The following is a 24,928-nucleotide window of genomic DNA, read 5'->3' as shown; positions in this document are numbered from 1 at the left end:
ATATGGACTTAGCAGGTGATGTATGTTAAAGATTAAAGGGAAAATAAGCCTCTTAAAAAGTGTTAGTAATTGCACAGAAGAATAAAAAGAAATATTCAGATTCTTGTGAATTAAGCCAGGAAAGGCACAATTACAGTTATTGGACATCACATGTCAATTTGGGTATGTCTTGTGGCAGGAGATACGATTGCCTTCATCATGTGAAATGGAAACAGATTCCAAGAATTACATCAGGTTGAGAGATAACAACAAGCCATTGAGTTGATTAGGGTTTGAAACTGAAGTTTGTGCAACTGTACTAGTGGTAAATAAGGTTTGTGTTTACTTTACAAACTTTTCTGTTGAAAATAATGTTTGCTGTTGCTGAATGTCTTGAATACCAAACTTTTAAATTCATTTTCCAGCTTTACAATAGCAGTGTATGATATATTGTTACACCTTACTGAAAACTGGTCAAACTTATGGGAAAAAATAAACTGCCTTACTGAGAGGGTATCATCAGGGTTGGCAAGTCTGCATATCATTAATAATCGAGCATTTATTAATTGCTTTGAGATGCCCTTGTTTTTCTCATATCAACTTAACTTCAAGTCATTTTCCATAGTTTGGAAGCATGTAGCCCCATTGTATCTTTTGTACCGTCCGCTATTTATTCTTTCTCTTTCTTCCTCATGAAACTAATCCCATCTGTTCAGACAGTTTTTCCACAAAACACATTTCTGGGATGTGGGTCTTCGTCACGCTAATGTTTACATGGAATCATCAGCTTCTAGGGTAACAGCCGCAGTTGTTCGAATATATATACTTTATTCCAGTACACTATTTATAAACTAAAAATGATGCCTGATGTCTTTCAGAATCTTGAAATTTGACTTTGATTGTCAGTGTATACCCAAATGTTTGACAGTACTTTATGGGTCAGAAAATTGTTTTTACCAGGACTCCAATTTGCTAAAGTTTTCCGTAATTTTGTATTTTTTCTTGTTATGCAGTAATGCTTCTTGAAGGTAGTGTTTTTTTTTAAAAATCGTTTACTACACAGCATCAAATTACATTATCATTACAGGGGCCCCGAGTGGCTGAGTGGTCTAAAGCGCTCACCGTTACAGATCACTGCCATCTCACCTCTGTCTGCGTCGGTTCGAGTCTCGGATTCGGCTAATGTGGTTATGTGAGAAAGCTTGCCAGTAGCTTCTCATGGGTCGGTGGTTCTTTCCGGGGGTTTTCCGGGTTCTTCCTCCACCATTAATACTGGCCGCCATGTATAGCCTATCTTGTGCTGAAAAATGGCGTTAAGCCCTACAACAACAACAATAACAACATTATCATTACATTATGATGTCATTTTAATGATGTAATCTTTTACCAATGTGTATCGTAGCACCACTCTGGCAGAGGTTGGACAGAAGATACTGTGACTACGATATCTGTCTCTTATTATATAATGAAAAATTTGTACATAGTTTTGATAATTGTCATAAAAGTTCTGTGAAAGAAAATTATTTAGCCAGTGAAAAGTATGAGATTTTTAGAAATCTTAATCCATTTATAACCTGCCACAAATCAGCCATGCAGACTTTCAGTTGCAAAAAGCTGATGTGATCTCCATAATTTTTTGTTGTACTGAAAAAATTTCCATCACCAACATGTCCATTTCTTGGCACATTTGATCAGACCTGTGCAGAGGTAATGAATTTTCAAGTACGCAGTCAGCTGTTATTTTATAGGCAGTCTGTGACAGGATACTTTTTCACATACTTTTCTGTGGAATGACTCTTACTTAGGTTCAGATATTCAGCTAAGAGTAGCACAAGAAAATCAACTCTGACCTATATCAATTTTAGTGAGTTTGGATTGCTTCAACCCTTGGCTGCATGAAAATGTGTTTTTAAAAAATTAAAATTCTACATTTCAAAAGTGATCATCCTTAATAAAGGTATGTTTAAGTTTGATATTCAGTACATTATAACTAGTTTATAAAGGACACTCAAGGTCACCATTCAATTTTGACCTTTGTGAACATGTGCTCTTCATTCATAGGTTGTATAATGTAAGTAAAATTAAGAAATGGGCTTCTTAAATTTTGTCCTCGATTAGCAGTTCTTTTTATGGACCATTGAAATAGGGTTCATTGCATCTTTTTTTCATACCCAATAAGAAAATCTCTTCTGAATCCTCATTATTGCTTTCGTTTTCAGTCTGTGAACTCAGCCCACAAGGACTGGATATGTGCCATGAGTTTCATGCCAGGAAACAATGTCCTGTTAAGTGGATGCAGGGCTGGCTATCTCAAACTGTGGCAGATTGACAGCTGTATCCCTTTGGCAGAAATCAAGGCCCATGTGAGCCCTATCAACTCCATAGCAACTAACTCGGCTGCTATCTTCACTGCCTCAAAGTAAGTATAGAGGTGGTAATAATAATGAATTATTATAATATTTATAATAGTAATAATAACGATAATAATAATAATAATAATATAATGTTGTTCCATGAAATTCCAGGGGGGAAATGTTTTAAATATAAGTGTGTAATGGTTAAGGTGAAAATTATTTTATTACTGAATTGCAGGCAAACTAAATACTTGATAGATTCTTTTCTATGCTTTCAAGAATGTGTGTTAGTAAATTGTCCAGCTCTGATTGGTCATAAGTAGTTTTGCATTATCTCAAGACACATTACTTGGTCCAGTACATTTCTCTTTGTACATCAATTGTATAATGATTAAAATTAATTCAAAAATGTGCCTTTATCCATATGACTATTTTTGTTACAGACCAGTCTGAACCAAGCAGGATACTAAAATCCTACAAAATGATATTAATAAACTACAGAAATAGGCACAAAAATGGGTATGCGATTCCAGCCCAGAAGATAAAATATAATGCAGATGAAAAATCTAATAAAATTTGTATGTCATATTGATTGGAAGGAAGTTCTGTCGAAAATTTCACTGAAATAGTTAGATGTCAAAATAACAGGTTATCTGAAGTGGAACCTTCACATTCGAGAAGTACCATAAATACTCACTTATATGGCTAGTCCAGTTGCAAACTGCACAGACCCAGATCTGCCATCACATAATGTGCCATTATGTCTGGTTCTTTACAGTTTGTTAGGTGTAATCAGTCCAACAAACAACACATACCCTGGTATGCAGGAGCATTATGACACAGCAGATCAGGATCTTTGTTGCTTGCAATTTGACTTGACTTATAAGCAAGTATATATGTTGAGCCCATTGATAAATCATACTGTATGCCTGTTAAGATGTAATTTGTCATCATACCAACAAAATCTGAAAGAATTTGTTTTCAAAAGGTTTGGGATCCCCACATGTAGGTGCCATGTAGTGGTAAGGAGAGGTAATGGGTAAGAGTTTCTTCCCTTTATTTGGTATATGAACTGGAAAGATGAAATTTTTGTCTTTCTGCAAGGGCTGGATTTGAGAGGTAGTGGAGTTTAGTTCCTTACACTAATGTTATTAAATATATATTCCTAAAAAAATATGTAATAAAAGATATACTTTTCCCAAAAATTATGACACTGAAATTTTTTACCACAATTATTAAAAACAACTGCTGAATATTTAGAAAACCTATTTCAAATTAATTTGATCAGATTTCCTCAAAAACAGTTTCTTTTTAACTGTGCTGGTCATAGACTACAAGAACTTATAGTATGGTCTTCCATTATCTGTGGTCTGTCATTTATGGTCCATCATGTCGTCCATTATCCATGCATTTCTTAGTACAAGTTTGTTATCAGTACTTCTAAACTACCTGGAACATTGCCATGAAACATTAGGCATTCATACCATGGGCTAGTTGATCCAAATTGAAAATGGTGCTTCTTAGACATCCAAGCCACCACAGCTGCCATCTTGACAATTTTGTTATAGCTTCTATATCAACATGGGGTTTTCGATATTAAGACTTCTTTTGATAGTCCGAAATGAATATGGAGACAATTTGACATCAGTATGACCACCATGGAAGCCATTTTTTAAATAGAAGTTTGTATCACCATGGTGTTTTCATCAGAAGACCTCTTACGGTGTTAGGTTTGTCCTAAATGAAAACTGTGCTGCTTGAACATTCAGCATGGCCACCAAAGTGACCATCTTGAAAATCTTGTTATCACTACCCCTAACAAATGGATGGTCATATCAGCATGGGGTTGTCACTTAAAGATGTCTGGTTGGTACTAAATGAACATAGTACTAATCTGGCATCTTCAAAATCTTCTTATTACTAACTGAAAAGAATTTCATATATACTTGCTTATGTCTGATCGGTCATGAAATTCGTGTGTACCACTGCAGAATGGATGGCCATATTAGCATTGGCTTTTCACCAGAAGACAGATAATACTGTCTAATTGACCATTAATGAAAACTGTGCTAATCTGACATCCAGTATGGCCACGGTGGCATCCATCTTTAAAATCTTGTTATTGCTACATAAGTTTTCACCAGAAGACTAATTATGATATTTAGTTGGTCCTGAATGAAAATGGTGCTGATCTGATCTCAAATATGGCCACCATATCAGCCATCTTGAAAATCGTTTTATAACTACTCCTCCTAAATTGAAAGTAATGTCAGCATTGGGTTTTTGTTAGAAGACTTCTTATGGTATCTGTTTGCTCCTGAATGAAAATGATGATGCACTGACATCCAGACATAAGGTTTTAACTGCAAGATTTCTTATCATCTCTTGTTGATCCTATATGCAAATGGGGTCAGTCTTATATCAAATATGGCTCCCATTATGGCCATCTTGACAATTTTATTATCACTTCTTCTGAATGGATGGTCATGCTGGTATTAGGTTTTCACGAAGTGTCTTTTAATGTCTTGTTTGTCCTGTTACAACTCTATGATCTTAAACTAAATAACAGAAAAGAGTGAAAACCAACACGTTTTGTAAAATTCAACAAATAATTTATTTTCATTGAATAGAAAGTGAAACATTTTACAAGAACTTGCAGTAAAGTAAATTAAATCCTAAATACACCACTCCCTCGATAACTCGCACCCTGATAACTCGCGAACCCGCTTATAATGCAGGGTCAGGTGTGGATCCCATTTTTTAAACCAGAAAATACCCCAAAAATTGATCCCTGATTGTTGAACTTGAAGAAAATCGCGATCAAAATTGGTAACTTTGATGTATCACTCGTTTTATTGCCGAAAACGGTAGATAGGACCTGGAAATTTTAATCAACACTATGAAATATCAAATTTAAAAATAGGTCATACAATTTTTTACATTGTCTTTCCAATGACATTTCTAGTACACTGCAAATAACGATATGTAAGAAATTTCAATCAATGAAAATGTCACTTATGCCGAGTGGAGGCAGTACTTTAATAAATACAAATAAAATTTTTAAAAATTATCAATTTAAATTTGTGTTCTAGTTCTGTCATTTAGTTCCTTTTAAGTGTAATCGTCATAAATGCAATGTGCCCTCTTGAAATGAAACGTGAAATGGGTCAATCTACCGTAACAGCTATGTCTTCAAGCATTTCTCTGAGGACCAAATTAAGTGCCGACTGTGTTTTGATAACTGACTTCTTGAAGTATTTGTTGTATTGTTGCACTGAATTAAAAGCTGGCCTCCTTTGTATTATCACATTAATTAAGTCTTTTGAATCAAATAAAGGAGGTGGAATAAAAGAAAAGTTAAAAGGAACAAAAATCCAACAATCTTAAAATCTAGTGGCCCCGGTTGTATGTCGGGTGAACTCACTTCATTTGATCAATAGAACACTTATAAATGTTATTGTGTATGTTACATAAATTACCTTAAATAAACCGACTCTTTCATAACTGTGATCAAAGATAACAAGGCAGCCAAGCGAAATGAATACTTCGTAAAATAAAGAGCTTGATTTCATAGATATGTTCCTTTGTCAGCAAGCAAGTTTCAGAGAATTCTTGAACAGACACTTAGAGATATCTTCAAGGATGATAAGAAGTTTCATTATTGCTTCCAGTGAAATCACAACATCAATATTGTACTAATTGAACAATACAAAAATTGAGTTTCAATGCAGACGATTGTCACATGAAATAAATGTTGCGTGTTTTTGAAAAAAGGAATCTTGTTTGCAGCATATCAACAGTTAGTCTAGTTCCCTGCTCTTGGGACTCCTGATCTGGCAGGATAATATTAAACACCACTATGGGAACCAGACTCATCAAGAAAACAAAAAGCAGTGATGTAATGCACAGATTTTTTCATGTACACGTGATGGTTGTTGAAACCAGTTGGAACGATCTTTCATATGTTGGACATTTTGAAAATAAATGTTATATAAACAGAATAATGAACAACTTCATTAGAAAAGCGCGTTATTAAAAATTATTATCGATGTGATTGTAAAATGAGGATTCAGTCAATAAACAGCCCAGTTCCGTAATGCCACTCCCCCCCTCACGGTTTTCTCGATGTCAAAGCAATTTTCTTCCAATTTTTGAAGGTCCTTCGGTAACTCACACCTTGCTTATAGTGAGGTCTATGTTTGTGGACCCTGTTGTGCATGAGTTATTGAGGGAGAGGTGTAGTCCAAAAAGATTTATCACAAGTCTGAATGTATAAAGTTCCTACTGAATTACAGTGGTATTCAAAATAAGTTCCAATATTGAATGTATTGATGTGCCTGTAGTCTCAAATATGCTAATGTGCCAGTGGCCTGTAGTGTGGTGATCTGCTAACATTCTTTTGATGTATCACAATAATATAATCAAGAAATGTTTAATAATGTGTAAATATAACATTTCAAATATTCACTGTCATTCAGTAACAACCTGCTTAGCGCAGCCCAGCTTTAGTGAATATTTTGTAACAGGTGAACACTCATTAAGAAATACTTGTGTAAAGCCCATGCAAGTGGGAAAGTAAGACTATATATATATATATATATATATATATATATATATATATATATATATATATATATATATATATATAAACCCCTTAATAGATTCTCTTCATATTTGAATCATGATGCTATAACAATTCATTTTTGTGATGCACTCACTTGCCTATAATCTTGATGGATAATATCCTTCCATCTGTCCATCCATAATCTGCATAAAAATTCCATGCTTTCCAAGTTTGTTTTTGTTGTAGAAACCATAATCCAAGGCCTGAAGGATTTTTCGCATGAGAAGTTTCATTGAAAATTTAATTGTTTTTCTGAGGGTATTAAAGTGAAGATAATAACTTGCATTGATAACAAAATACCCCCAAAATGTACTACAGAGTCATGCTATTAAATGTGGGTTAAAGGGTCACATGAATTGACATGGGTTACCTCGTGTTTGCTAATGGGTCAGTTACTGCATCCTTATAATTTTTGGTTACTCTGTTTTAGAACAGGTAATATATATCTATTAAACCAAAACTGATAGCCTTACTTTACCTTTATCATTCCAACTATGTTTTTTAACTCATCTCTTCTCAGCAGCTGTATCTTCTCCATTCTTTTGCAGTGAGACTGTTGTAAAGATCTGGCAGTACCGCCAGCCTCAAAGAGATGGTTAACATCATCATGTTCATCTTCTTCATCACCTGCCTTATCACCAGCTTATTCATTATCATTATCATCATCACCACCACTGTCATCTTCATAACTTGTCTTTAGTTACAAAATGTTCTGGGAGACTTGTTTCAATATTTATTATTTATTTAGTTTACCCATGGACCTACATTCCTTGCAAGTTGTTACATTGAAAGGGTCAGTGCAAAATGATCTGATGTTTACAATCAAATGTGGTTTTCTTAGGTATAGATAAAAAAATTGCTGTTAATATGTGAAAGGTTTAATATAAATACCATGTTGACGTGAAGAGGATTCATGACACCTATACAAAGCTTGACATGAATGATCAGTGTGTATGAGGTACTGATACTTATATTTAGTGGAACACATTATTGACTCTTGTAATTTTTTTAAAGTTGTTGAAAATGACAGACAGTTAAATCTTTTATTGCAGACTTTGATTGTATGCGTAATAATGCAATAATTTTCCTGATCATGTTACAAAATTCAAAATAATTATCATTTATTCTTTTTCTGGTGCAAGTTTTACATACCTGACTGAGTATAAAGTGTGCAATCCTTGCTTTTTGTTTTCGCACCAAGTTTATGTTTCAATTTGACCTCTTGATTCAAGTTTTGGCTTTGGAGTATTGTGTTGGCTGAGAAATTAAATATGTGTTTTTAAATATTCATTAGAATCTTTACTTCAATGAATCAACACCATTTGAACATAAAGTAGGTCACATTTACCTGCTTTCTTTAATTTAATGATCAAGGGCTTTGCATGTATTTAAGAATATGTTTGATTAAAACAGAATTCTTCTTAATTACAACATGCTTGCTTGAAAGATTTCATTCCTGCATTAAAATAGCCACCTAGAGACAGGGAGAGGAGAATGACACTCAACACACTACAGTGTGTTAAAACCACCTATTCTGAATTCTGTACCTTCTTCCTTAGCTTGAGAAAAATGTTTTGTTCAATTAGTACATTTTCATATAAGATTCCCCATTCATTCTCCTCCACCCAGTATTCCCGCATTTCATCAAGCCTTGTAGTTAGCTCTGCCTCCAGACAACAAATCCATTTAGCATGCTTCATTTTAAGCTTCTTGTGCTAAATTTTCCCAATTTTTCTTTGCTACCCAATCTGAAACTGAACCATTATTTTCTTTCTTTATGTTCTTTTTTTGCAATCCAGGATGATAATATATGTGTGCTGATTAAATGATTCTTTTATTACTGGGTAGAACATTATGTTTCCTATGCAGAAAGAGTGACAGGTTATTTTATAATCAATAAGCATATGATAATCTTATTATTGTGCACGCACTGCAGTAGCACAAGAGGGCAATTGGGGAATTTTTAGCTGCCCCATCTGTACAGGGATATGTCTGTCCTGAATCCACTCTAGCTCAGTAGTACAAAAAATATCGAAATGACCTGATTAGATTTTCTGTTCGTGACAGAATTTTTAAATTGTGTAACCTTTAAAGACTTTTTAAATTGCTGATAAAAAGAATTTGACAAAATTTGAAAGAAAACATTCTGGCATAAAAGGCATTTTAATTTTGTGCAAAATTACATGCCATCAAATATGGCAGCCATTACTAACATTAAAAATTTAAATTTCTCAAGAACTGCTCCAGACATTTACTAAATTGGACAATAGTCATCCAGGTTTAAAGTTAATTTAGTTTTGTACAAATGATGCCAATTCAGCATTAAATTTGGCCACAATTACCAAACAATAAAACCTTTACATGACTTATCAAAAATTACTCGGTAGAAAAATACCAAAAATTGAAAGAAAGATTGAAGCCCATGAAAACTTTGTACAAATGACTTCAATTTGTTATCCAATGTAGCCACAATGACTAAAACTGTAGAAACCTATACTTTACATTTTTTAAACTTCTGGAGAGAATTTAACCAAATTTTACAGACAGTCTCTTGGCATAACATCCTTTCATTTTTGTTGATGGGTTTGTTAAATAGGATTAAGGTTTTCTAAAATATGAAGAAACCTTCAGACAATTGTGTTTGAAACCAGTCAACAGAATTGGAAGAAAATTGTTGGCAGCCTACTAATCCATATTTCTTGGTCAAGTGGTTTTGTATTGGATAATTATAATTATGCAGGTGTCACATAGATAGATGAGTGATCTCAGTCCTAATTGAACATCATGTTCTATGCTTCCCTGTCACCTGTGCTTGCATTTATTCCAGAATTTGCATAAATGCTTTATTATAGAACCTAACCAAGTGCTAAAATTCTCATGTTGTAAAGTTTATTCGCAAAAAGAAATCTTTCCTAAAACTCAGTTGTGAAATATTTGCATCCCAGTGTCTGTCACTAATTCCTTTTTCAGATAAATTTTATTAATCTTACTACCTTTGAATTTTCATTTAGTTTTCAATATTTGTTTTACTCTTTTACATCATCTTTATAAAGTTAAAAGAAATTGAAAAAGCACCAATTGGAAAGTTAATAGGTTATTTAGTCTTGAATCTTTGGCCTTCATTCAGTTTTAAACTTTGCTTTCCTGTTTATTGCAATTTTTATGTAAACTATGTCCAGACTTGTTTTTGTACGTTTTTGTCTCACCTTGGCATAAGGTCTGGTGAGCTTATGGCATGGCGTTGTGAATGTTGTTACCACTTTAGAGGCCATGTTTTTTATTCCATTTTGAACAAACTTTGAATATAGGTTCATATCATCAATATCTGACAGTTCAAATATGAGTGATTTCTGTGTACCAGTATGTTGATGATGCATTATGGTTGAGCTTGTTACCACTCGGAAGGTCATATTTCTGTTCTGATTTTAAACACATGGAATATATGCCTGTATCATCAAAATATTGGACAAGTTCAATAATTAATGAGCAAGATCCATGAATAATAATGAAATGATCTTGATTCTGATTGTTACCACTCTGGAATCCATATTTCTGATCTAGTTTTTATCAGACTTTGTACCTTCAGGATCTCAGAAACTTTTGGTAACAAGCAAGATACATGCATACTAATGAGGTGATCTTGCATCTGATTGGCCGCACATGTTGCCATTATGGAAGTCACATTTCTGATCCTATTTTGATCAAACTTGGAATATAGACTGATATTATCAAACACTTTGATGTGTTTAAAAATGAACAAGATCCTCTATGTATTAATGAGCTGATCTTGCATCTGATTGGTGGAACTTATTACCACTCTAGAGGCCAGATTTCTGATCAGAGCTTGATCTGATTTGGTGTGTAAACTTGTTCACAAAGATCTTAGATAAATTAAGTTATAAGCAACATTCACTTATATTAATGAAATAATTTTGCAGCTGACTGGCCAAATTTGTAAACACCAGAAGCCAGAGTTTCAATCAGATTTGGTACATACGCTTATTGCATCAAGTTTTCTGATTTTGGTTATAGGTAACATCCATGCATATCAGTGAGGTGATCTTGCATCTGATTGGCTGGTAATGTGAACTTCAGAGGCCATATTTCTGATATTATTTTGATCATATCTGTTAATGTAAGCTTATACGATCAAGATCTTCGATGAGTTCAGTCATCAGCGAGATCCTTGCATTATAATGAGGTCATGGTTCATAAACCTTGAAATATCCATGAGTTTTAAGGAGTTGCCAAGCCATCTTCTTTGATTTCAAAAAAGTTTGTCTTATCCTTGAAAAAGTCCTTGAATTTTTTTTATGGAATTTTTGGAAAAACTACTAGATTTTTTTGTAGGGAATGCATTAAATGTCATTTTTTATATTCAGAATTTGTTATTTATGTGCTTTCCAATAACAATGGATAACTAAGATAAGAAATTAATCAAATGGGGAAAAAATCAGTGGATCAAATGACACAACATAGGTAGTTACTATGTGGAGTTGCATCCCATTGTTCAAGACGCATGCTGGTTCATCAGATTTTCTTCTCCTTTTGTATTTATTTATACACTGAAAGCATATGGCAAAAGTTTAATTTCATTAATAAATAATAATAATTATAAACTCGTTGAAAGGCCCATTAGAAATCAAACTCTTTCCAGTTTCAGGCCAAAAGAGAAATTACATGCACTTAGATTTTAATATGCTAATTTATTGTTGACAATTTGTATGGAATGGATATCTTGTGAAGGAATGCCTGTGTTGTTCATAGTATGGTTTGAATCTGTTTCTTTCCCAGCTTGCAGTGACAACTAGGTTCATTTTGCATTAAAATAGCTAGATTTATGTTTTTCACCTGCTTTCTCCCTTTGCTTCCCTCTCTGTAGTGATCATACTGTGAGAATCTGGAAGCAGAAACCAGGGTTTGGAGACCCCTCAGACAGCTCAGATAATGTAGCAGATGACAGGCAAAGCAACAGCTCCTCTTGACCCTGGCTAACCCTGTTGTTATAGAAACAGTTTCAAGGACAAAGTGGCATATGTAGGATTTGGTCACTCTAAGTACATTTTTATAGGTCTCACAGATGGCACATTGTTCACCTTGTCTCTGTTTTTAATAAATAACAGAGAAAAAGTAAACATAACTTCAGGATCTGATAAATCTTCGTATGCACAAAATTATTGGAGATTTATTTTTTGCATGCAAAAGGACCAGTAATTCTTTAAAAAATAATGCAGTGTTTTATAATGTTAAGTATCATAAATTGGAATTAAGGGAACATTTGATTGTCAATATTATTTAAGTTGCATTACTCTGAAAACATTTTATTAATACCTATTTGCTGAATTTCTTATTTGAATCTTATTATTGCTTCAGGTGTGAAAATCCACTAAATCCAGAATCAAGAGGGTTTGGTTTTTTGATAGTAACGATTTGATGTCATATTCCATTCCGTGGCATGCTAATTTTTTAAGCATAGTACTGAAATCTATCTGATCATCAGTTTCTTGGATTGTTTAGAAACTTTTAAAAAATGCTCCAGTTTGGAAAAAAATTTGTTTTTACTATTTCAGCCAAGGAAATTTTGGAAAATTATTGTTTCTATACTCAGTAATCAAATAACGTGATCAAATTACTGGTAGACATACAGTTTAGGAAATTTTTGGGGTTTCCTTATTTTAGTAAGACGGTCTTTGTATGTGAAATTTGTCTCATATTTGTTTCATATGACCTTTTGATCTCAAAAGTGAAAGCCAGTCATCCATTTATTATAAATTTGTTAATATGTCTTGGGCATTTGCTTCCATAATTTTTGTTTGTTTGATGCTTTCATCTCGAGTTAATGGTGCAATGTAATCAGCTTTGTTTGGATAAGGGATTGATGAGTGTAGTAATTTTAGTTTTAAATATTGGATACATCTGAAGATACCGCGAACTGTTCAAAGAACTTAGCTGTGAAAATCAATGTGTTCTGCAATCTGTATTTTAGTAACACTGTCAGTCTTTCAAAACTATTTTACAGCAGGTTCTTTTCATTTTGATTTAATTTTTACAATCATCAGTCTCTCATTTGCTAAGTAACATCAATGAAAATATCTTGTAAAACGTGATATAATATAAATTAAATTCTAGTGGTAATGTCTCACATATATGTAAAATTAAAACACCATGAAAATGTCACAAGATCAGAAGCACAAAATGTGTGGCATAATGAGAATAATCTGTTGTACATCAATGTCAAAATAATTTCCTCCTCATTGTTAAATATTTCTTGTACCATATAAATATATGATTTGAAAGGGGTGTTTTACCATTTTTACTAGCATGCAAGTCAAATCCGACTGCAAAAACCTTGATGTGTGTCCTATGAATTTGGTTAACATTAATTAGTAGAACAAACAATATATACTTTAATCTGCCAGACACATTATGCCATGGAGGTCACTGTTAGGGCCATTGCAAGTTTGTGCTGGAGGAAATGGCACCCAGGTCAAGTAGCACTCCCCACCCTTGGATACACCAGAGACTCTATAAATCTTTTAATAGTCATAAGAATAATAATGAAATTATGATATTTTAATGAAAAAGTGTACATTTTTATTGAAGTAAAATACAGAAAATAAAAGAATATGACCTGTGAACTTCCAAACATTTGCCCATATTGCCAACCACTTGCGATGATCCTGATCGATCAGAGTCTGTAGTTTTCAGTTGGACCTGACTTGTAAGCTAATATAGATGGTATAACCTGAGTACCATGTACAAGATTGTTTGCTCACCTGTGATAATCAAGTTTATGCTTTACCTATAGATTCTTGAAGCAACGGAATAAAAATGATTGTTTAATTAGTGGTTGGATGATATATATTTCACCTGAGTATTTAGTGTTTGAACATGATTCACCTTTTCGTGGTTAAATGATGCATGATTTGCACTTTGTAGTCAGTGGTTGAATGTATGATTCACATTTTTTAAGTGGTAGAATCCGATGTTTGGTTAAATGTACAATTCATGCTGTAATCAGTGGTTGAATTAGATGTGATTTATATTTGTAATCAGTGTTTGCATGACATGTAATATTTGTTTTGTATCCATAGGTTGAATGATGTGATTCACACTGTGTTGTTAGAGGTTGAAGGAAATGTGATTCATATTTTATTATCAGATGTTAAATGCCATTTAATTTACACTTTATTGTCAAAGGTGGAAAGCCATATAACTCGTACTTTACTGTCAGAAGTTGAATGAAATGTAATTGATAATTTACTGTCAGAAGTTGAATGAAATGTGATTCACATTTTATTGTTAGTGGTTGAATGAAATGTGATTCACAGCCTTGTAGTCCATGACTGAATGACATTACATATGATTCACACTTTGTAATCAAAGGTTAAATAACATACATGTGATTCACACTTTGTGCTCCAGGGTTGAATGACATGCATGTGATTCACATTTTGTAGTCAGTGGTAGAATGACATCTATATAATTCACACTTTGTACTCCAGGGTAGAATCAGTTTATAATAAAGGTTAAATAATGTACATGTGATTGACATTTTGTAGTCAGTGGTTGAATGACATCCATATAATTCACACTTTCTAGTCCAGTGTTGAATGACATGCATGTGATTCACATTTTGTAGTCAGTGGTAGAATGACATGCATATAATTCACACTTTGTACTCCAGAGTAGAATCAGATTGTAGTAAAGGTTAAATAATGTACATGTGATTGACACTTTGTAGTCCAGGGTTGAATGACATGCATGTGATTCACTCTTTGTAGTCAGTGGTAGAATGACATGCATATAATTCACACTTTGTAGTCCAGGGTAGAATCAGTTTGTAATAAAGGTTAAATAATGTACATGTGATTGACACTTCGTACTCCAGGGTTGAATGACGTACATATGATTGACACTTTGTTCTCCAGGGTTGAATTTCATACATATGATTCACAATTTGTAGTTAATGGTTGAATGACATGCATGTGATTCACACTTTGTATTGCAGGGTTGAATGACATGCATGTGATTCACACTTTGTACTCCAGGGTTGAATGACATGCATGTGATTCACACTTTGTAGTCAATGGTTGAATGACATGCATGTGATTCACACATTGTAGTCAGTGGTTGAATGACATGCATGTGATTCACACTTTGTAGTCAGTGGTTGAATGACATGCATGTGATTCACACTTTGTACTCCAGGGTTGAATGACATGCATGTGATTCACACTTTGTAGTCAATGGTTGAATGACATGCATGTGATTCACACATTGTAGTCAGTGGTTAAATGACATGCATGTGATTCACACTTTGTAGTCAATGGTTTAATGACATGTATGTGATTCACACTTTATAATCCAGGGTAGAATCAGTTTGTAATAAAGGTTAAATAATGTACATGTGATTGACACTTCGTACTCCAGGGTTGAATGACGTACATATGATTGACACTTTGTTCTCCAGGGTTGAATTTCATACATATGATTCACAATTTGTAGTTAATGGTTGAATGACATGCATGTGATTCACACTTTGTAGTCAATGGTTGAATGACATGCATGTGATTCACACATTGTAGTCAGTGGTTGAATGACATGCATGTGATTCACACTTTGTAGTCAGTGGTTGAATGACATGCATGTGATTCACACTTTGTACTCCAGGGTTGAATGACATGCATGTGATTCACACTTTGTAGTCAATGGTTGAATGACATGCATGTGATTCACACATTGTAGTCAGTGGTTGAATGACATGCATGTGATTCACACATTGTAGTCAGTGGTTGAATGACATGCATGTGATTCACACATTGTAGTCAGTGGTTGAATGACATGCATGTGATTCACACTTTGTAGTCAATGGTTAAATGACATGCATGTGATTCACTTTGTATTCCAGGGTTGAATGACATGCATGTGATTCACACTTTGTAGTCAATGGTTGAATGACATGCATGTGATTCACACTTTGTAGTCAATGGTTGAATGACATGCATGTGATTCACACATTGTAGTCAATGGTTGAATGACATGCATGTGATTCACACATTGTAGTCAGTGGTTGAATGACATGCATGTGATTCACACATTATAATTAGTGGTGTATGCAGTGTGATTGGCACTTTGTAGTCCATGGTTGGATGATATATATATATATGATTCACACATTATAGACCATGGCCAAATGACATGTAATTCACACATAGAAGTCAGTGGTTGGATGTTATACATGTGATTCAAACCTTGTAGTTAGTGTATCAAGATGTACAGTTTTCACTTTTTTGCAGTCTGTACCTGGCATATGAATGAAGTATAATTTAGAATTTAGAATTTTTAGTCGGTGGTTGATTGATGTATGATTTACAGTTTTGTAACTGGTTTTTGAATGAGCTGTGATTCACATTTTGTAGTCAGTTGTTATGTGAAACACTTGTAGTCTGTGTGTTAATGACAGTATGATTCACATGATGATAGTTGGAAGCATATAATGTCTGGAGCTTGCACACATAGTTGATTATATACTGATCTCAGGCGACATTTTCAAATATACCTGTATTATTCCATAATGTATTCTGCACTGAATTGCAACTTTAGACAACCAGTTTGTTTAATTTTTATATTTTCCATGTTGACATTCCAGCTATTGTAAAAGCTATTTCACATTTCTTGTGCTGTACTTCCTGTTTGAATATTCAGCTGTAAATCTATAAAATATTTTCTTAGGTTGTTTATGTTACATGTTCCATTGTAATTAATGATTATTTTGTTTGTTTTTTCCTGCTGGTGATAATTAAAAGAAGGTGATGTAATAGCTTGGTGTCATGTAATGGTTACATCCTCATCAGCTGATGAAAAAATGTTGATAATTTATCTTGTCCTGCATTGTACATATTCTGGACTTAATCTTTAAGAAAAACCTCAGACAAATTCAAGAAAACCTTGCTGACTGAAACTTATAACTGTTGCTGATTAAAATAATAAAATGGAAGCAAATATTGGAAGTCTTGCCCATTTAACAACCTCTTGCTGCTGATGTTTTTGCTCTGTAAAAGTACAGCAATGACAATATGGTTTAATGTAGAGTATAATTACAGAATTCCTTCTGCAAGCTTGTGCAAGCATGAAATTAAAAGTAATAATGAATATACTCATGTAAAAGTTGGATCCAACTTCATTGACCCAGATCTGCTGTCACATATTGCACAAAGAGATATTGCTCCATGCAGTTAGGAGTAATCAGTAGAACAAACAACATAGACTCGGATCTGTCAATGCATTATGATATGGCAAATCACTGTCTGTTATTTGCATTTGGACCCAACCTATAAGTGAGTACCTAGCTTACTGCACATGTGCAATAAAACTTCTGAAACTCGAGAGTACAGTGGGTCTCCCTATCTAAAGTATTCAGTTGCTTTGGGTCTTGAAGGTCATTGACAGTAGAAGGCATGTACACTTTTTTATTACTATTTTTATGTACAAATAATTATACATAACAAAATTATTACTTCAGTCTTACCTATGTAAACATGGGGGAAATACAACAGTCACTTTTCCTTGGACAGCATCTGCATCATCTACAGTGCGAAAGTTCTACATGTATATTTTTTTAAATTCTTAAAGTTATGATGTGATAAGGGTTTCTGTCTTGCCTGACTCAACTGCTTAAGTAGAAATCTTGTAGCACCATGGTTTGCTTTGATGCTTCATGCCACAGCAACGCAAGTAGGTTATATAGTGCCAAGGCAATTGAGGTAAAGTGACTTGCCCAAAAACACACCACTCTAGCTGCTCCAGGCTGGTCTGATGGTAGGATTTGAACCCATGCCCCTTGATAATAAGTCTGACATGCTAAAAACTGAGCTACCACAGCGCTGTTGCATCTTGCTGAACAATATTAAAGTTTTGTGTTACAGTTTTTTAAAAGTCGCGTATCTTCTACATCATTTGTTACATTGAACTGAAACTTTAAGATGATATTACTGTATATCTAAAGCTTTTACTGACATGCAAAAAGTTCATGTCCTGCCTGCTTAAGTTTAAAGCTTGCTTGATCATGGTGAAAAATGTTAAAGTTTTTACATTTTTGAAAGTAACATTTCTTTTGCATCAGTATTTTGGATATGTTCGAATAACGGCAAGATCTATGCATATTAATGAGTTGGCTGTGCATTGGCGTTTGAGTTTTTACTGCCCACAATGCCATATTTCTAATCTGAATTTGATCCAACTCAGATTATATGCTTACATCATCAAGATCTCAGACAAGTTCTATAATGAGAGAGATCTATGGATATTAATAAGGTGATCTTGCATCTGATTGGCTTAGCTTTTTACCACCCAAATGTCAGTAATTTGGATCAGATTTTGATCGGATTTGTAAATATATGCCTATGCCATTAAAATCTGAAGTTTGAAAATGAGTAAGATAATTGCATATGAATGAGCTGATCTTGCGTCTGGTTGTCTGGTCACATTCTGTTCCAGGTTTAATCAGACTTGGAAAATATATTTATACTATCAAGCACTTGGATGAATTTAACAAGTAAGTGCCAGATATCAATGTGGTGATGTTGCATCTGATTGGCGGAGCTCATGAACAATCTGAAGGCCATATTTTTGATCTATGCAAAGTTGTATCCACAATATCTCAGATGTATTTAATTACAAGTTAGGTTCATGCATATTAATGACAATCATAGCTGATCGGTGGTATATTTGAACTTGTAACCTTCTGGTCATGAATCTAACGGTGAACCACAGAGCCACCACAGCTGTCTTGAGTTGGGATCTCAATGGTTTCCAAGTTGTGACTCCAGGGGCATGCAGAGGGTAAGGTAAGGACAGACCCGGTAATCCATGCTGACAAGATAGATTAACTCCCCTTATAATGCAGAGTATGTGCATGTACTTGAAGGATGGGTTCCATGAACAGTTTCTGAGTTAAGAAACATGGTCAAATTTCCAGGATCTGTGGAAGAATGCTGGTTGTTGTATAAATGCTTTCCCAAGCTGACATATGTCAGTTGAGGAATGGGCATTGTCAGGCTCACTTGCGCCTCTTGTTTGTTTGTCATCTGTTTTCATAGAATTGAGATAACTACCGTGGGGCTTTTTTAACCAGTCTTTAACTTGAGACTTTTGTATTTGAGTAAAATCTTTCATATCAAACAAAGTTTGCCTTCTCAGACAAACCTAATTCAAAAGATACATGTATTAAGATTTTGTAAGTTTTACTCAGTTGATGGGCCCTGTGATGCATGTATTTATGTACATATATAGCTTCATCATTGGAAGCTGATTTATAAAACTTGAGTAAATTTCTTGCATTTATGTGTAAAGTCTTTCAGGAGAAAAAATATGGATGATGACCCATTATTATGAAAAGCAGCATTACTTGTCTCATGTTAAGCATAGCTGTGTCGAATCCTGTGTATTATGTTTATTTATCATATTTATCTTGCCCAGGGGCCTACATCGTTCATTTTGTTAAAGGATGGTCTCATCACAACCATCACTACAATCCACAAATGATAATCCACTACACACCTATATCACCTGGTGACAACAAATGCAAAGATTTCCTCATTTCTCCTGGATATGCATAAACCTTCTTAATCAGTCACTGCTTGTGCAATAATTTTTTTCTTCTTGCTATTATGACTAACAGGACTTTTCAGACTGTATGAATAAGCCAATCAAAGTTTCCTTTCCAATTTCAGTTACTTATCAGTTGATAAAATCTGCATTTTCATTGATGTGTAGGGGATTGTTGCTGATGCATATATGTTTATGCAAACTCATGAAAAATAGGAAATCTCAGCAAAGGCAGCCTTAGGTGACAAAGGACCATCGAGGATTATCGCCTGTGGCTTGTGATGATGCATGCCAGCAAGATTTTGCAAAAGTGGAGTATGATGGGAAGCCACTGGAACAGCTTGTGTTTTGTTGACCTTTTTCATTTCTACATCTCATATCATGTTACTTGTTGATTTATATGTACATAATTGTTAAAATAGTTTTGCCTTGAAAAGATCTTTCTTCAGCTAATTACTTGTTTATTGTATCACTGCATGTCAGTCTTGGTTTTGGTTACATCTTGTTGGTTGGTCATGCATAGTTTATATTGGTATGATGGTTATTCCACATCATTCACCACATGATACAAACCACATATGCTTGCTTTTAAGTCAAGTCATACAGCAAACAACAAAGATCTTGATATACCATAGCATAATGCTTCTGCAGATAAGGGTCTATGTTGTAGTTCTGCTGATTACTCCTTACAAACTGCAGGCCCAGATCTGGGTCTGTGCAGTTTGCAGTTGGACTCGACTTATAAGTAAGAATATATGATATGTGGTATCAAGGTAGAGTGTTGTTTTAAATGTTATAACCTATAAATGATGACTAAATCTCCATTTTTCATTTTCTATGTCCATTATCAACTACACCCTACCAGTGCCTACAAAGAAAACTATTAAACACAAGGTTGGTATATAATGTACTAGTAATGTCACTCGTTTGCAACCTGAAGCAAAAACTTTAAGGTCCAGTTCAAAAGATCTGTTTTTTTTTTTTACATCAGCAATCAGTAATAATATGTAAGGATATAAATGTTCAGATTTTTGCTTTGTGAGGAAATTATGTTTGGAAAGATAGTTTGAATATAAAGTTATAAAAGATGTAACAGTGCTATTTATATATTTTTTCATCTATCTAGAATGCCACTTTCCACATCAAAGAAGATTGTTTTTGTGTCTAGAATGTCACTCTCCACATCAAAGAAGACAATTCTTGGACAAATAGAAATATACACTTTACAATTTTTGTATCTTGTCGTCATTCACCTCACAGGTTGTCAGCAAGGACACTTTTTTTTACTTTACAATAAGTGTCTAGTGAAATGTGAATGTACAGTATAATAAATCTTTATAAAGAATCAAAACTGTTCTGTTCAAATTTCTGACAGGACTTTGACCATATTTAAATAAAAGGGCTTTAAGTTGCAACTAAAGTTTTCCCCACTGTTCATGTAAGAAACTTTTTATGTTGAAGACTAGAAGGATAAAATGCGTTAAGTAGCATTGAATAGACTGTTTAAATTTTATTGCAGTTTTCAGTATTACCATTTTGACAGAATCCATCACATGTGGGCATTATTTAGTTGCTATTTTGTTATGTACATTTCTCTTTGGGACAGTTCTGTTATAAGATTGTCCAACACAGAAGAACCTTCCATCATGCATTTTATGATTCCAGGGCTGCTCGACCCATAGCAGAATCGGCCCACATTCTCAGCCCATAATGAACTGGGTCTATCCAAATTGGTCCATAGGGTACTCAGCCCATTACATACTTGGCCTATTGCTTCATGACTTGTACGATAGTAATGTGGATGTAATGTTCTTTTTTTTCTAATGCTCATTTCTTTTTTTGAATCATTTTACTTTTCTTTCAGTGGTTATTTATTTCACAGTAGAAATATATGGAACAAAAATTATAATCCCAGATAAATTGGCTTCAAAAATTTATTACACTTGAACACTATTCCCACAAGTGAAATGATCATGCTTTGCATTCTATATACGGAACAAAATCCGACTTCAAAGAAACGTTGCCGCTGTTCACACACTTGTCAAAATATAATACATGTCTTAAACATTCTAATTCACAGCAATAATATGTAATAACTTTTATTCTTGTACCTGCATCTAGCGTTTCTTTGGTTTAGCTATAATGGGTTGTTCCACTTCCTGATCCTACCTATGCAAATTAGCACAATGGGCTCACCCACTGCAGCTTTCAAGCACATCTCACTAGCTATTCTCAGCCAATTAAGTAATATGTTAAAAGATGGTTTGTACCTGCCCATTTTTCCTTTAATTGCTGCTATTTAAACTGCCCAAGGGATAGTTTTACATCAGCTCAAATCGCGACTGTTTACCATTTTAACATGCTACATGTAATGGGTATATACAGAAAGTGGTAGTGGGTTTTTTGGGGGGTGTTGTGAAGATTACTGAAAATTGTGTTTTCTTGAAACACAACCATATCAGGTGGTTTTGGAATACAAAATCGTAATTTTAGCATGACACGTCATGCTTCAATCTGATTAAAATCAGATCTCAATTTCATGTAGGAGAGTGGTGATCTGCTTCAGATTGCACTGTGTTATGGCAGGTATGTCAACATCTTGAAAATACATTTACACATTTCATCAGTATGATCAAAGTTTCCTCAGGCAAATATATATTTTTTTTAAACAATCCCAGAGGGCAACACACTCAGAATACAGGATGGGCCAGATCTAAAATTAGAAGGGCCCCAGGCATCAGGCTTTTAGACATTTTTAGCCGTGTATCTTTGTCCTCTCTTATTCCTTCCATCAGTACTAACCGTAATTAAATGTTTTATTATATAATTATCAGCAGTACATATTCAACCTCTTTTTTTTGACCCAGTTTAGTACCTGTAAAAGTTCATAGGGTGAAAAAAATTGGTGGCAAAGTTTTTGGATGGCATTTAAGGTTCCGAGCATTCAACAATCTGGATTGAATTGCTTTGGTTATGACACGTTTGTATTAAAGTGTTGAACACCAAATAATTAAGGGGCCCCAAGTGGCTGAGTGGTCTAAAGCACTCTCCGTTACGGATCACTGCAATCTCACCTCTGTCTGTGTGGGTTCGATTCTTGGATTCAGCTAATGTGGGTATGTGAGAAAGCTTGCCAGTAGCTTCTCGTGGGTCGGTGGTTCTTTCCAGGGTTTTCCTGGGTTCTTCCTCCACCATTAATACTGGCCGCCATGTATAGCCTATGGTGTGCTGAAAAATGGTGTTAAACCCTACAACAACAACCAACAACCAAATAATTAATTCAGTCTGAGTAAATGTGCTTAAATAAAAAGGTGTATATACAGCTTAATTAACTCTTAAGTGTAAACAGTGGACAAGAAAAGTTAAAACATGTTATAATATTATTTTTTATTTCAATGAAACAAGATACTGATACGATTTACTGAATAACTAGGAGAATTTTTAGCAAAAATGTAATATTTGAAATATTAACAACAAAATTGGTATTTATTAAAGTATTGATTTGTTCCACTTTATTAATCTTCATCAGGTGTTAATCCTACCAAGACCTGCACATGCCAATAAAAAAGTATTGATTTTTTTAATATTGAATATAATCAAATGATTTAAAGAAGTTATACTGATTTATAGCATTTTGACATACAAATTTCCATTCAATATTTCAAATAAAGACAAGGTTTGAATTCTTTCACAGTTTAAATTAGTTTTGCCTACATTTTCAGTTCTGAAAAAAAAAACATCATTGAGCAAAGGATATTGTAACTTTTGTGAACAAAATTTGGGCACAAAAATTCTTGCAACATATTGTTACAAATCTGTGTTGTCACACATTACAGGAATCACAACATATTGTTTGTTACAGACTGCTCCAGTGGCCTAGTGGTTAGAGCGTCCACCTTGGATGCAGGAGGTCGTGGGTTCGATCCCCAGCCTAGTCATACCAAAGACTTACAAAAATGGTACTAACAGCTGCCTCGCTTGGCGCTCAGCATTAAGAGGTTAGTGTAGTACTGGTCAGCCTGGCGTCAGGATAATGTGACTGGGTGAGACATCATGCTACATGTCTGCGGCATGATGCCCCAGTGATAGACATTACTATAAACTGCCACACTGCAGACAGCATAGCAATATGACTGAAAAATTGTTAAAGCTACGTTAAAAATCCAAATCACACACACACACACATATTGTTACAACTCTGTGTTGTCACACATTACAGGAATCACAACATATTGTTACAACTCTGTATTGTCACACGTTACAGGAATCACAACATATTGTTACAACTCTGTATTGTCACACATTACAGGAATCACAACATATTGTTACAACTCTGTATTGTCACACGTTACAGGAATCACAACATATTGTTACAACTCTGTATTGTCACACGTTACAAGAATCACAAGTGCATGCTTCTTTGTATATAAAGCACTGGAACACTCCACATGATGGTCAGTATCCATGGATGTATTGATATATTTTGGTGGGCAGTGCATTTACAAAATAAAGTGACTGTTCTCCCACCCCCCTTATCAAACAAAAAAAGCTTGCATAATCATGTATTTTAAAGCCATACAAGATCACAGGTAATGATCACTAAAAAAAAACTTCAATCTGTTGCCCATTGTTTGCTATTTATCGTTCAATAAACAACCACTGTTATGAAGCCATACAGGGTGAACGGTAAGGCTGACTCCATAATGGGCAGAGTATGTTATAGGGAGATTTCTTAATTGAATTTGTATGGGCTGAATCTGTAATGGGTTGACTCCGTTATTGGGCCGAGATCTCCAGTCAGCCATTTTACAGTAATACTTTACCCATGCCTTATATCTGGGTTACAAGCCTTTCAAGTATTTAAATCATACAGTGTCCATGTTTATTCTAAATCAGACTGAACCGGATTCATTCTGGATATGATGTTGACTGATTACTTGTGGACCAATCAGTTTTTTACATTGTGTCATTCCACAATATTCACTCAAATGTTGAAGGTCAAGTTCCAAGTGTTTCAGTGCAACTGCTTTGTTAAGTTTTGCTTGTTCATGTATGTTTAAGATTAGATATGGTAACTGATGGAGAGTGGTTACAGGGACCAACTGTGACTAGCAACAAAGTGTTTTGTACTTTTTATTACAAAAAGTAGTACTTATTCCAGTATGTCTAATTTGTATATACGTTTACCATGGGTTTTGTTAAATTTTCCATGCAGTAAAATAAATTGTATATTTTCCTGAAACATTGTTTATTTTTATATACAAATTCATTCCAGAATATCTGCATTGTTAAAAAAGCAAATGGATTCTTTGAAATGACCTGTCAATCCAGCCACCATAGGCTTGTATGCTATATCCATGGT

At 34.2% G+C, this 24,928-nt stretch overlaps 1 protein-coding gene across 1 annotated transcript in view; it reads left to right on the top strand.

Annotated features, from left to right (window-relative positions):
- LOC149785030 (kinesin-like protein KIF21A) overlaps positions 1-24,808 on the top strand; it is a 259,702-nt gene extending 234,894 nt beyond the window's left edge. The window contains exons 36-37 of the mRNA XM_089978736.1: positions 2,199-2,398; positions 11,840-24,808. Of these exons, the coding sequence (XP_089834862.1) occupies positions 2,199-2,398; positions 11,840-11,942 (303 nt within the window). The 3' untranslated portion in view covers positions 11,943-24,808. The remainder of the gene's footprint in view (positions 1-2,198; positions 2,399-11,839) is intronic.
- The last annotated feature ends 120 nt before the right edge of the window (positions 24,809-24,928 follow it).

Source organism: Sinohyriopsis cumingii, chromosome 13 (assembly GCF_028554795.1).
Source record: "Sinohyriopsis cumingii isolate HCF-2022 chromosome 13, ASM2855479v2, whole genome shotgun sequence".
Taxonomy (NCBI): domain Eukaryota; kingdom Metazoa; phylum Mollusca; class Bivalvia; order Unionida; family Unionidae; genus Sinohyriopsis; species Sinohyriopsis cumingii.
The sequence above is the reverse complement of the archived record's forward strand: the minus strand, read 5'-3'. Positions and strand labels throughout refer to the sequence as shown.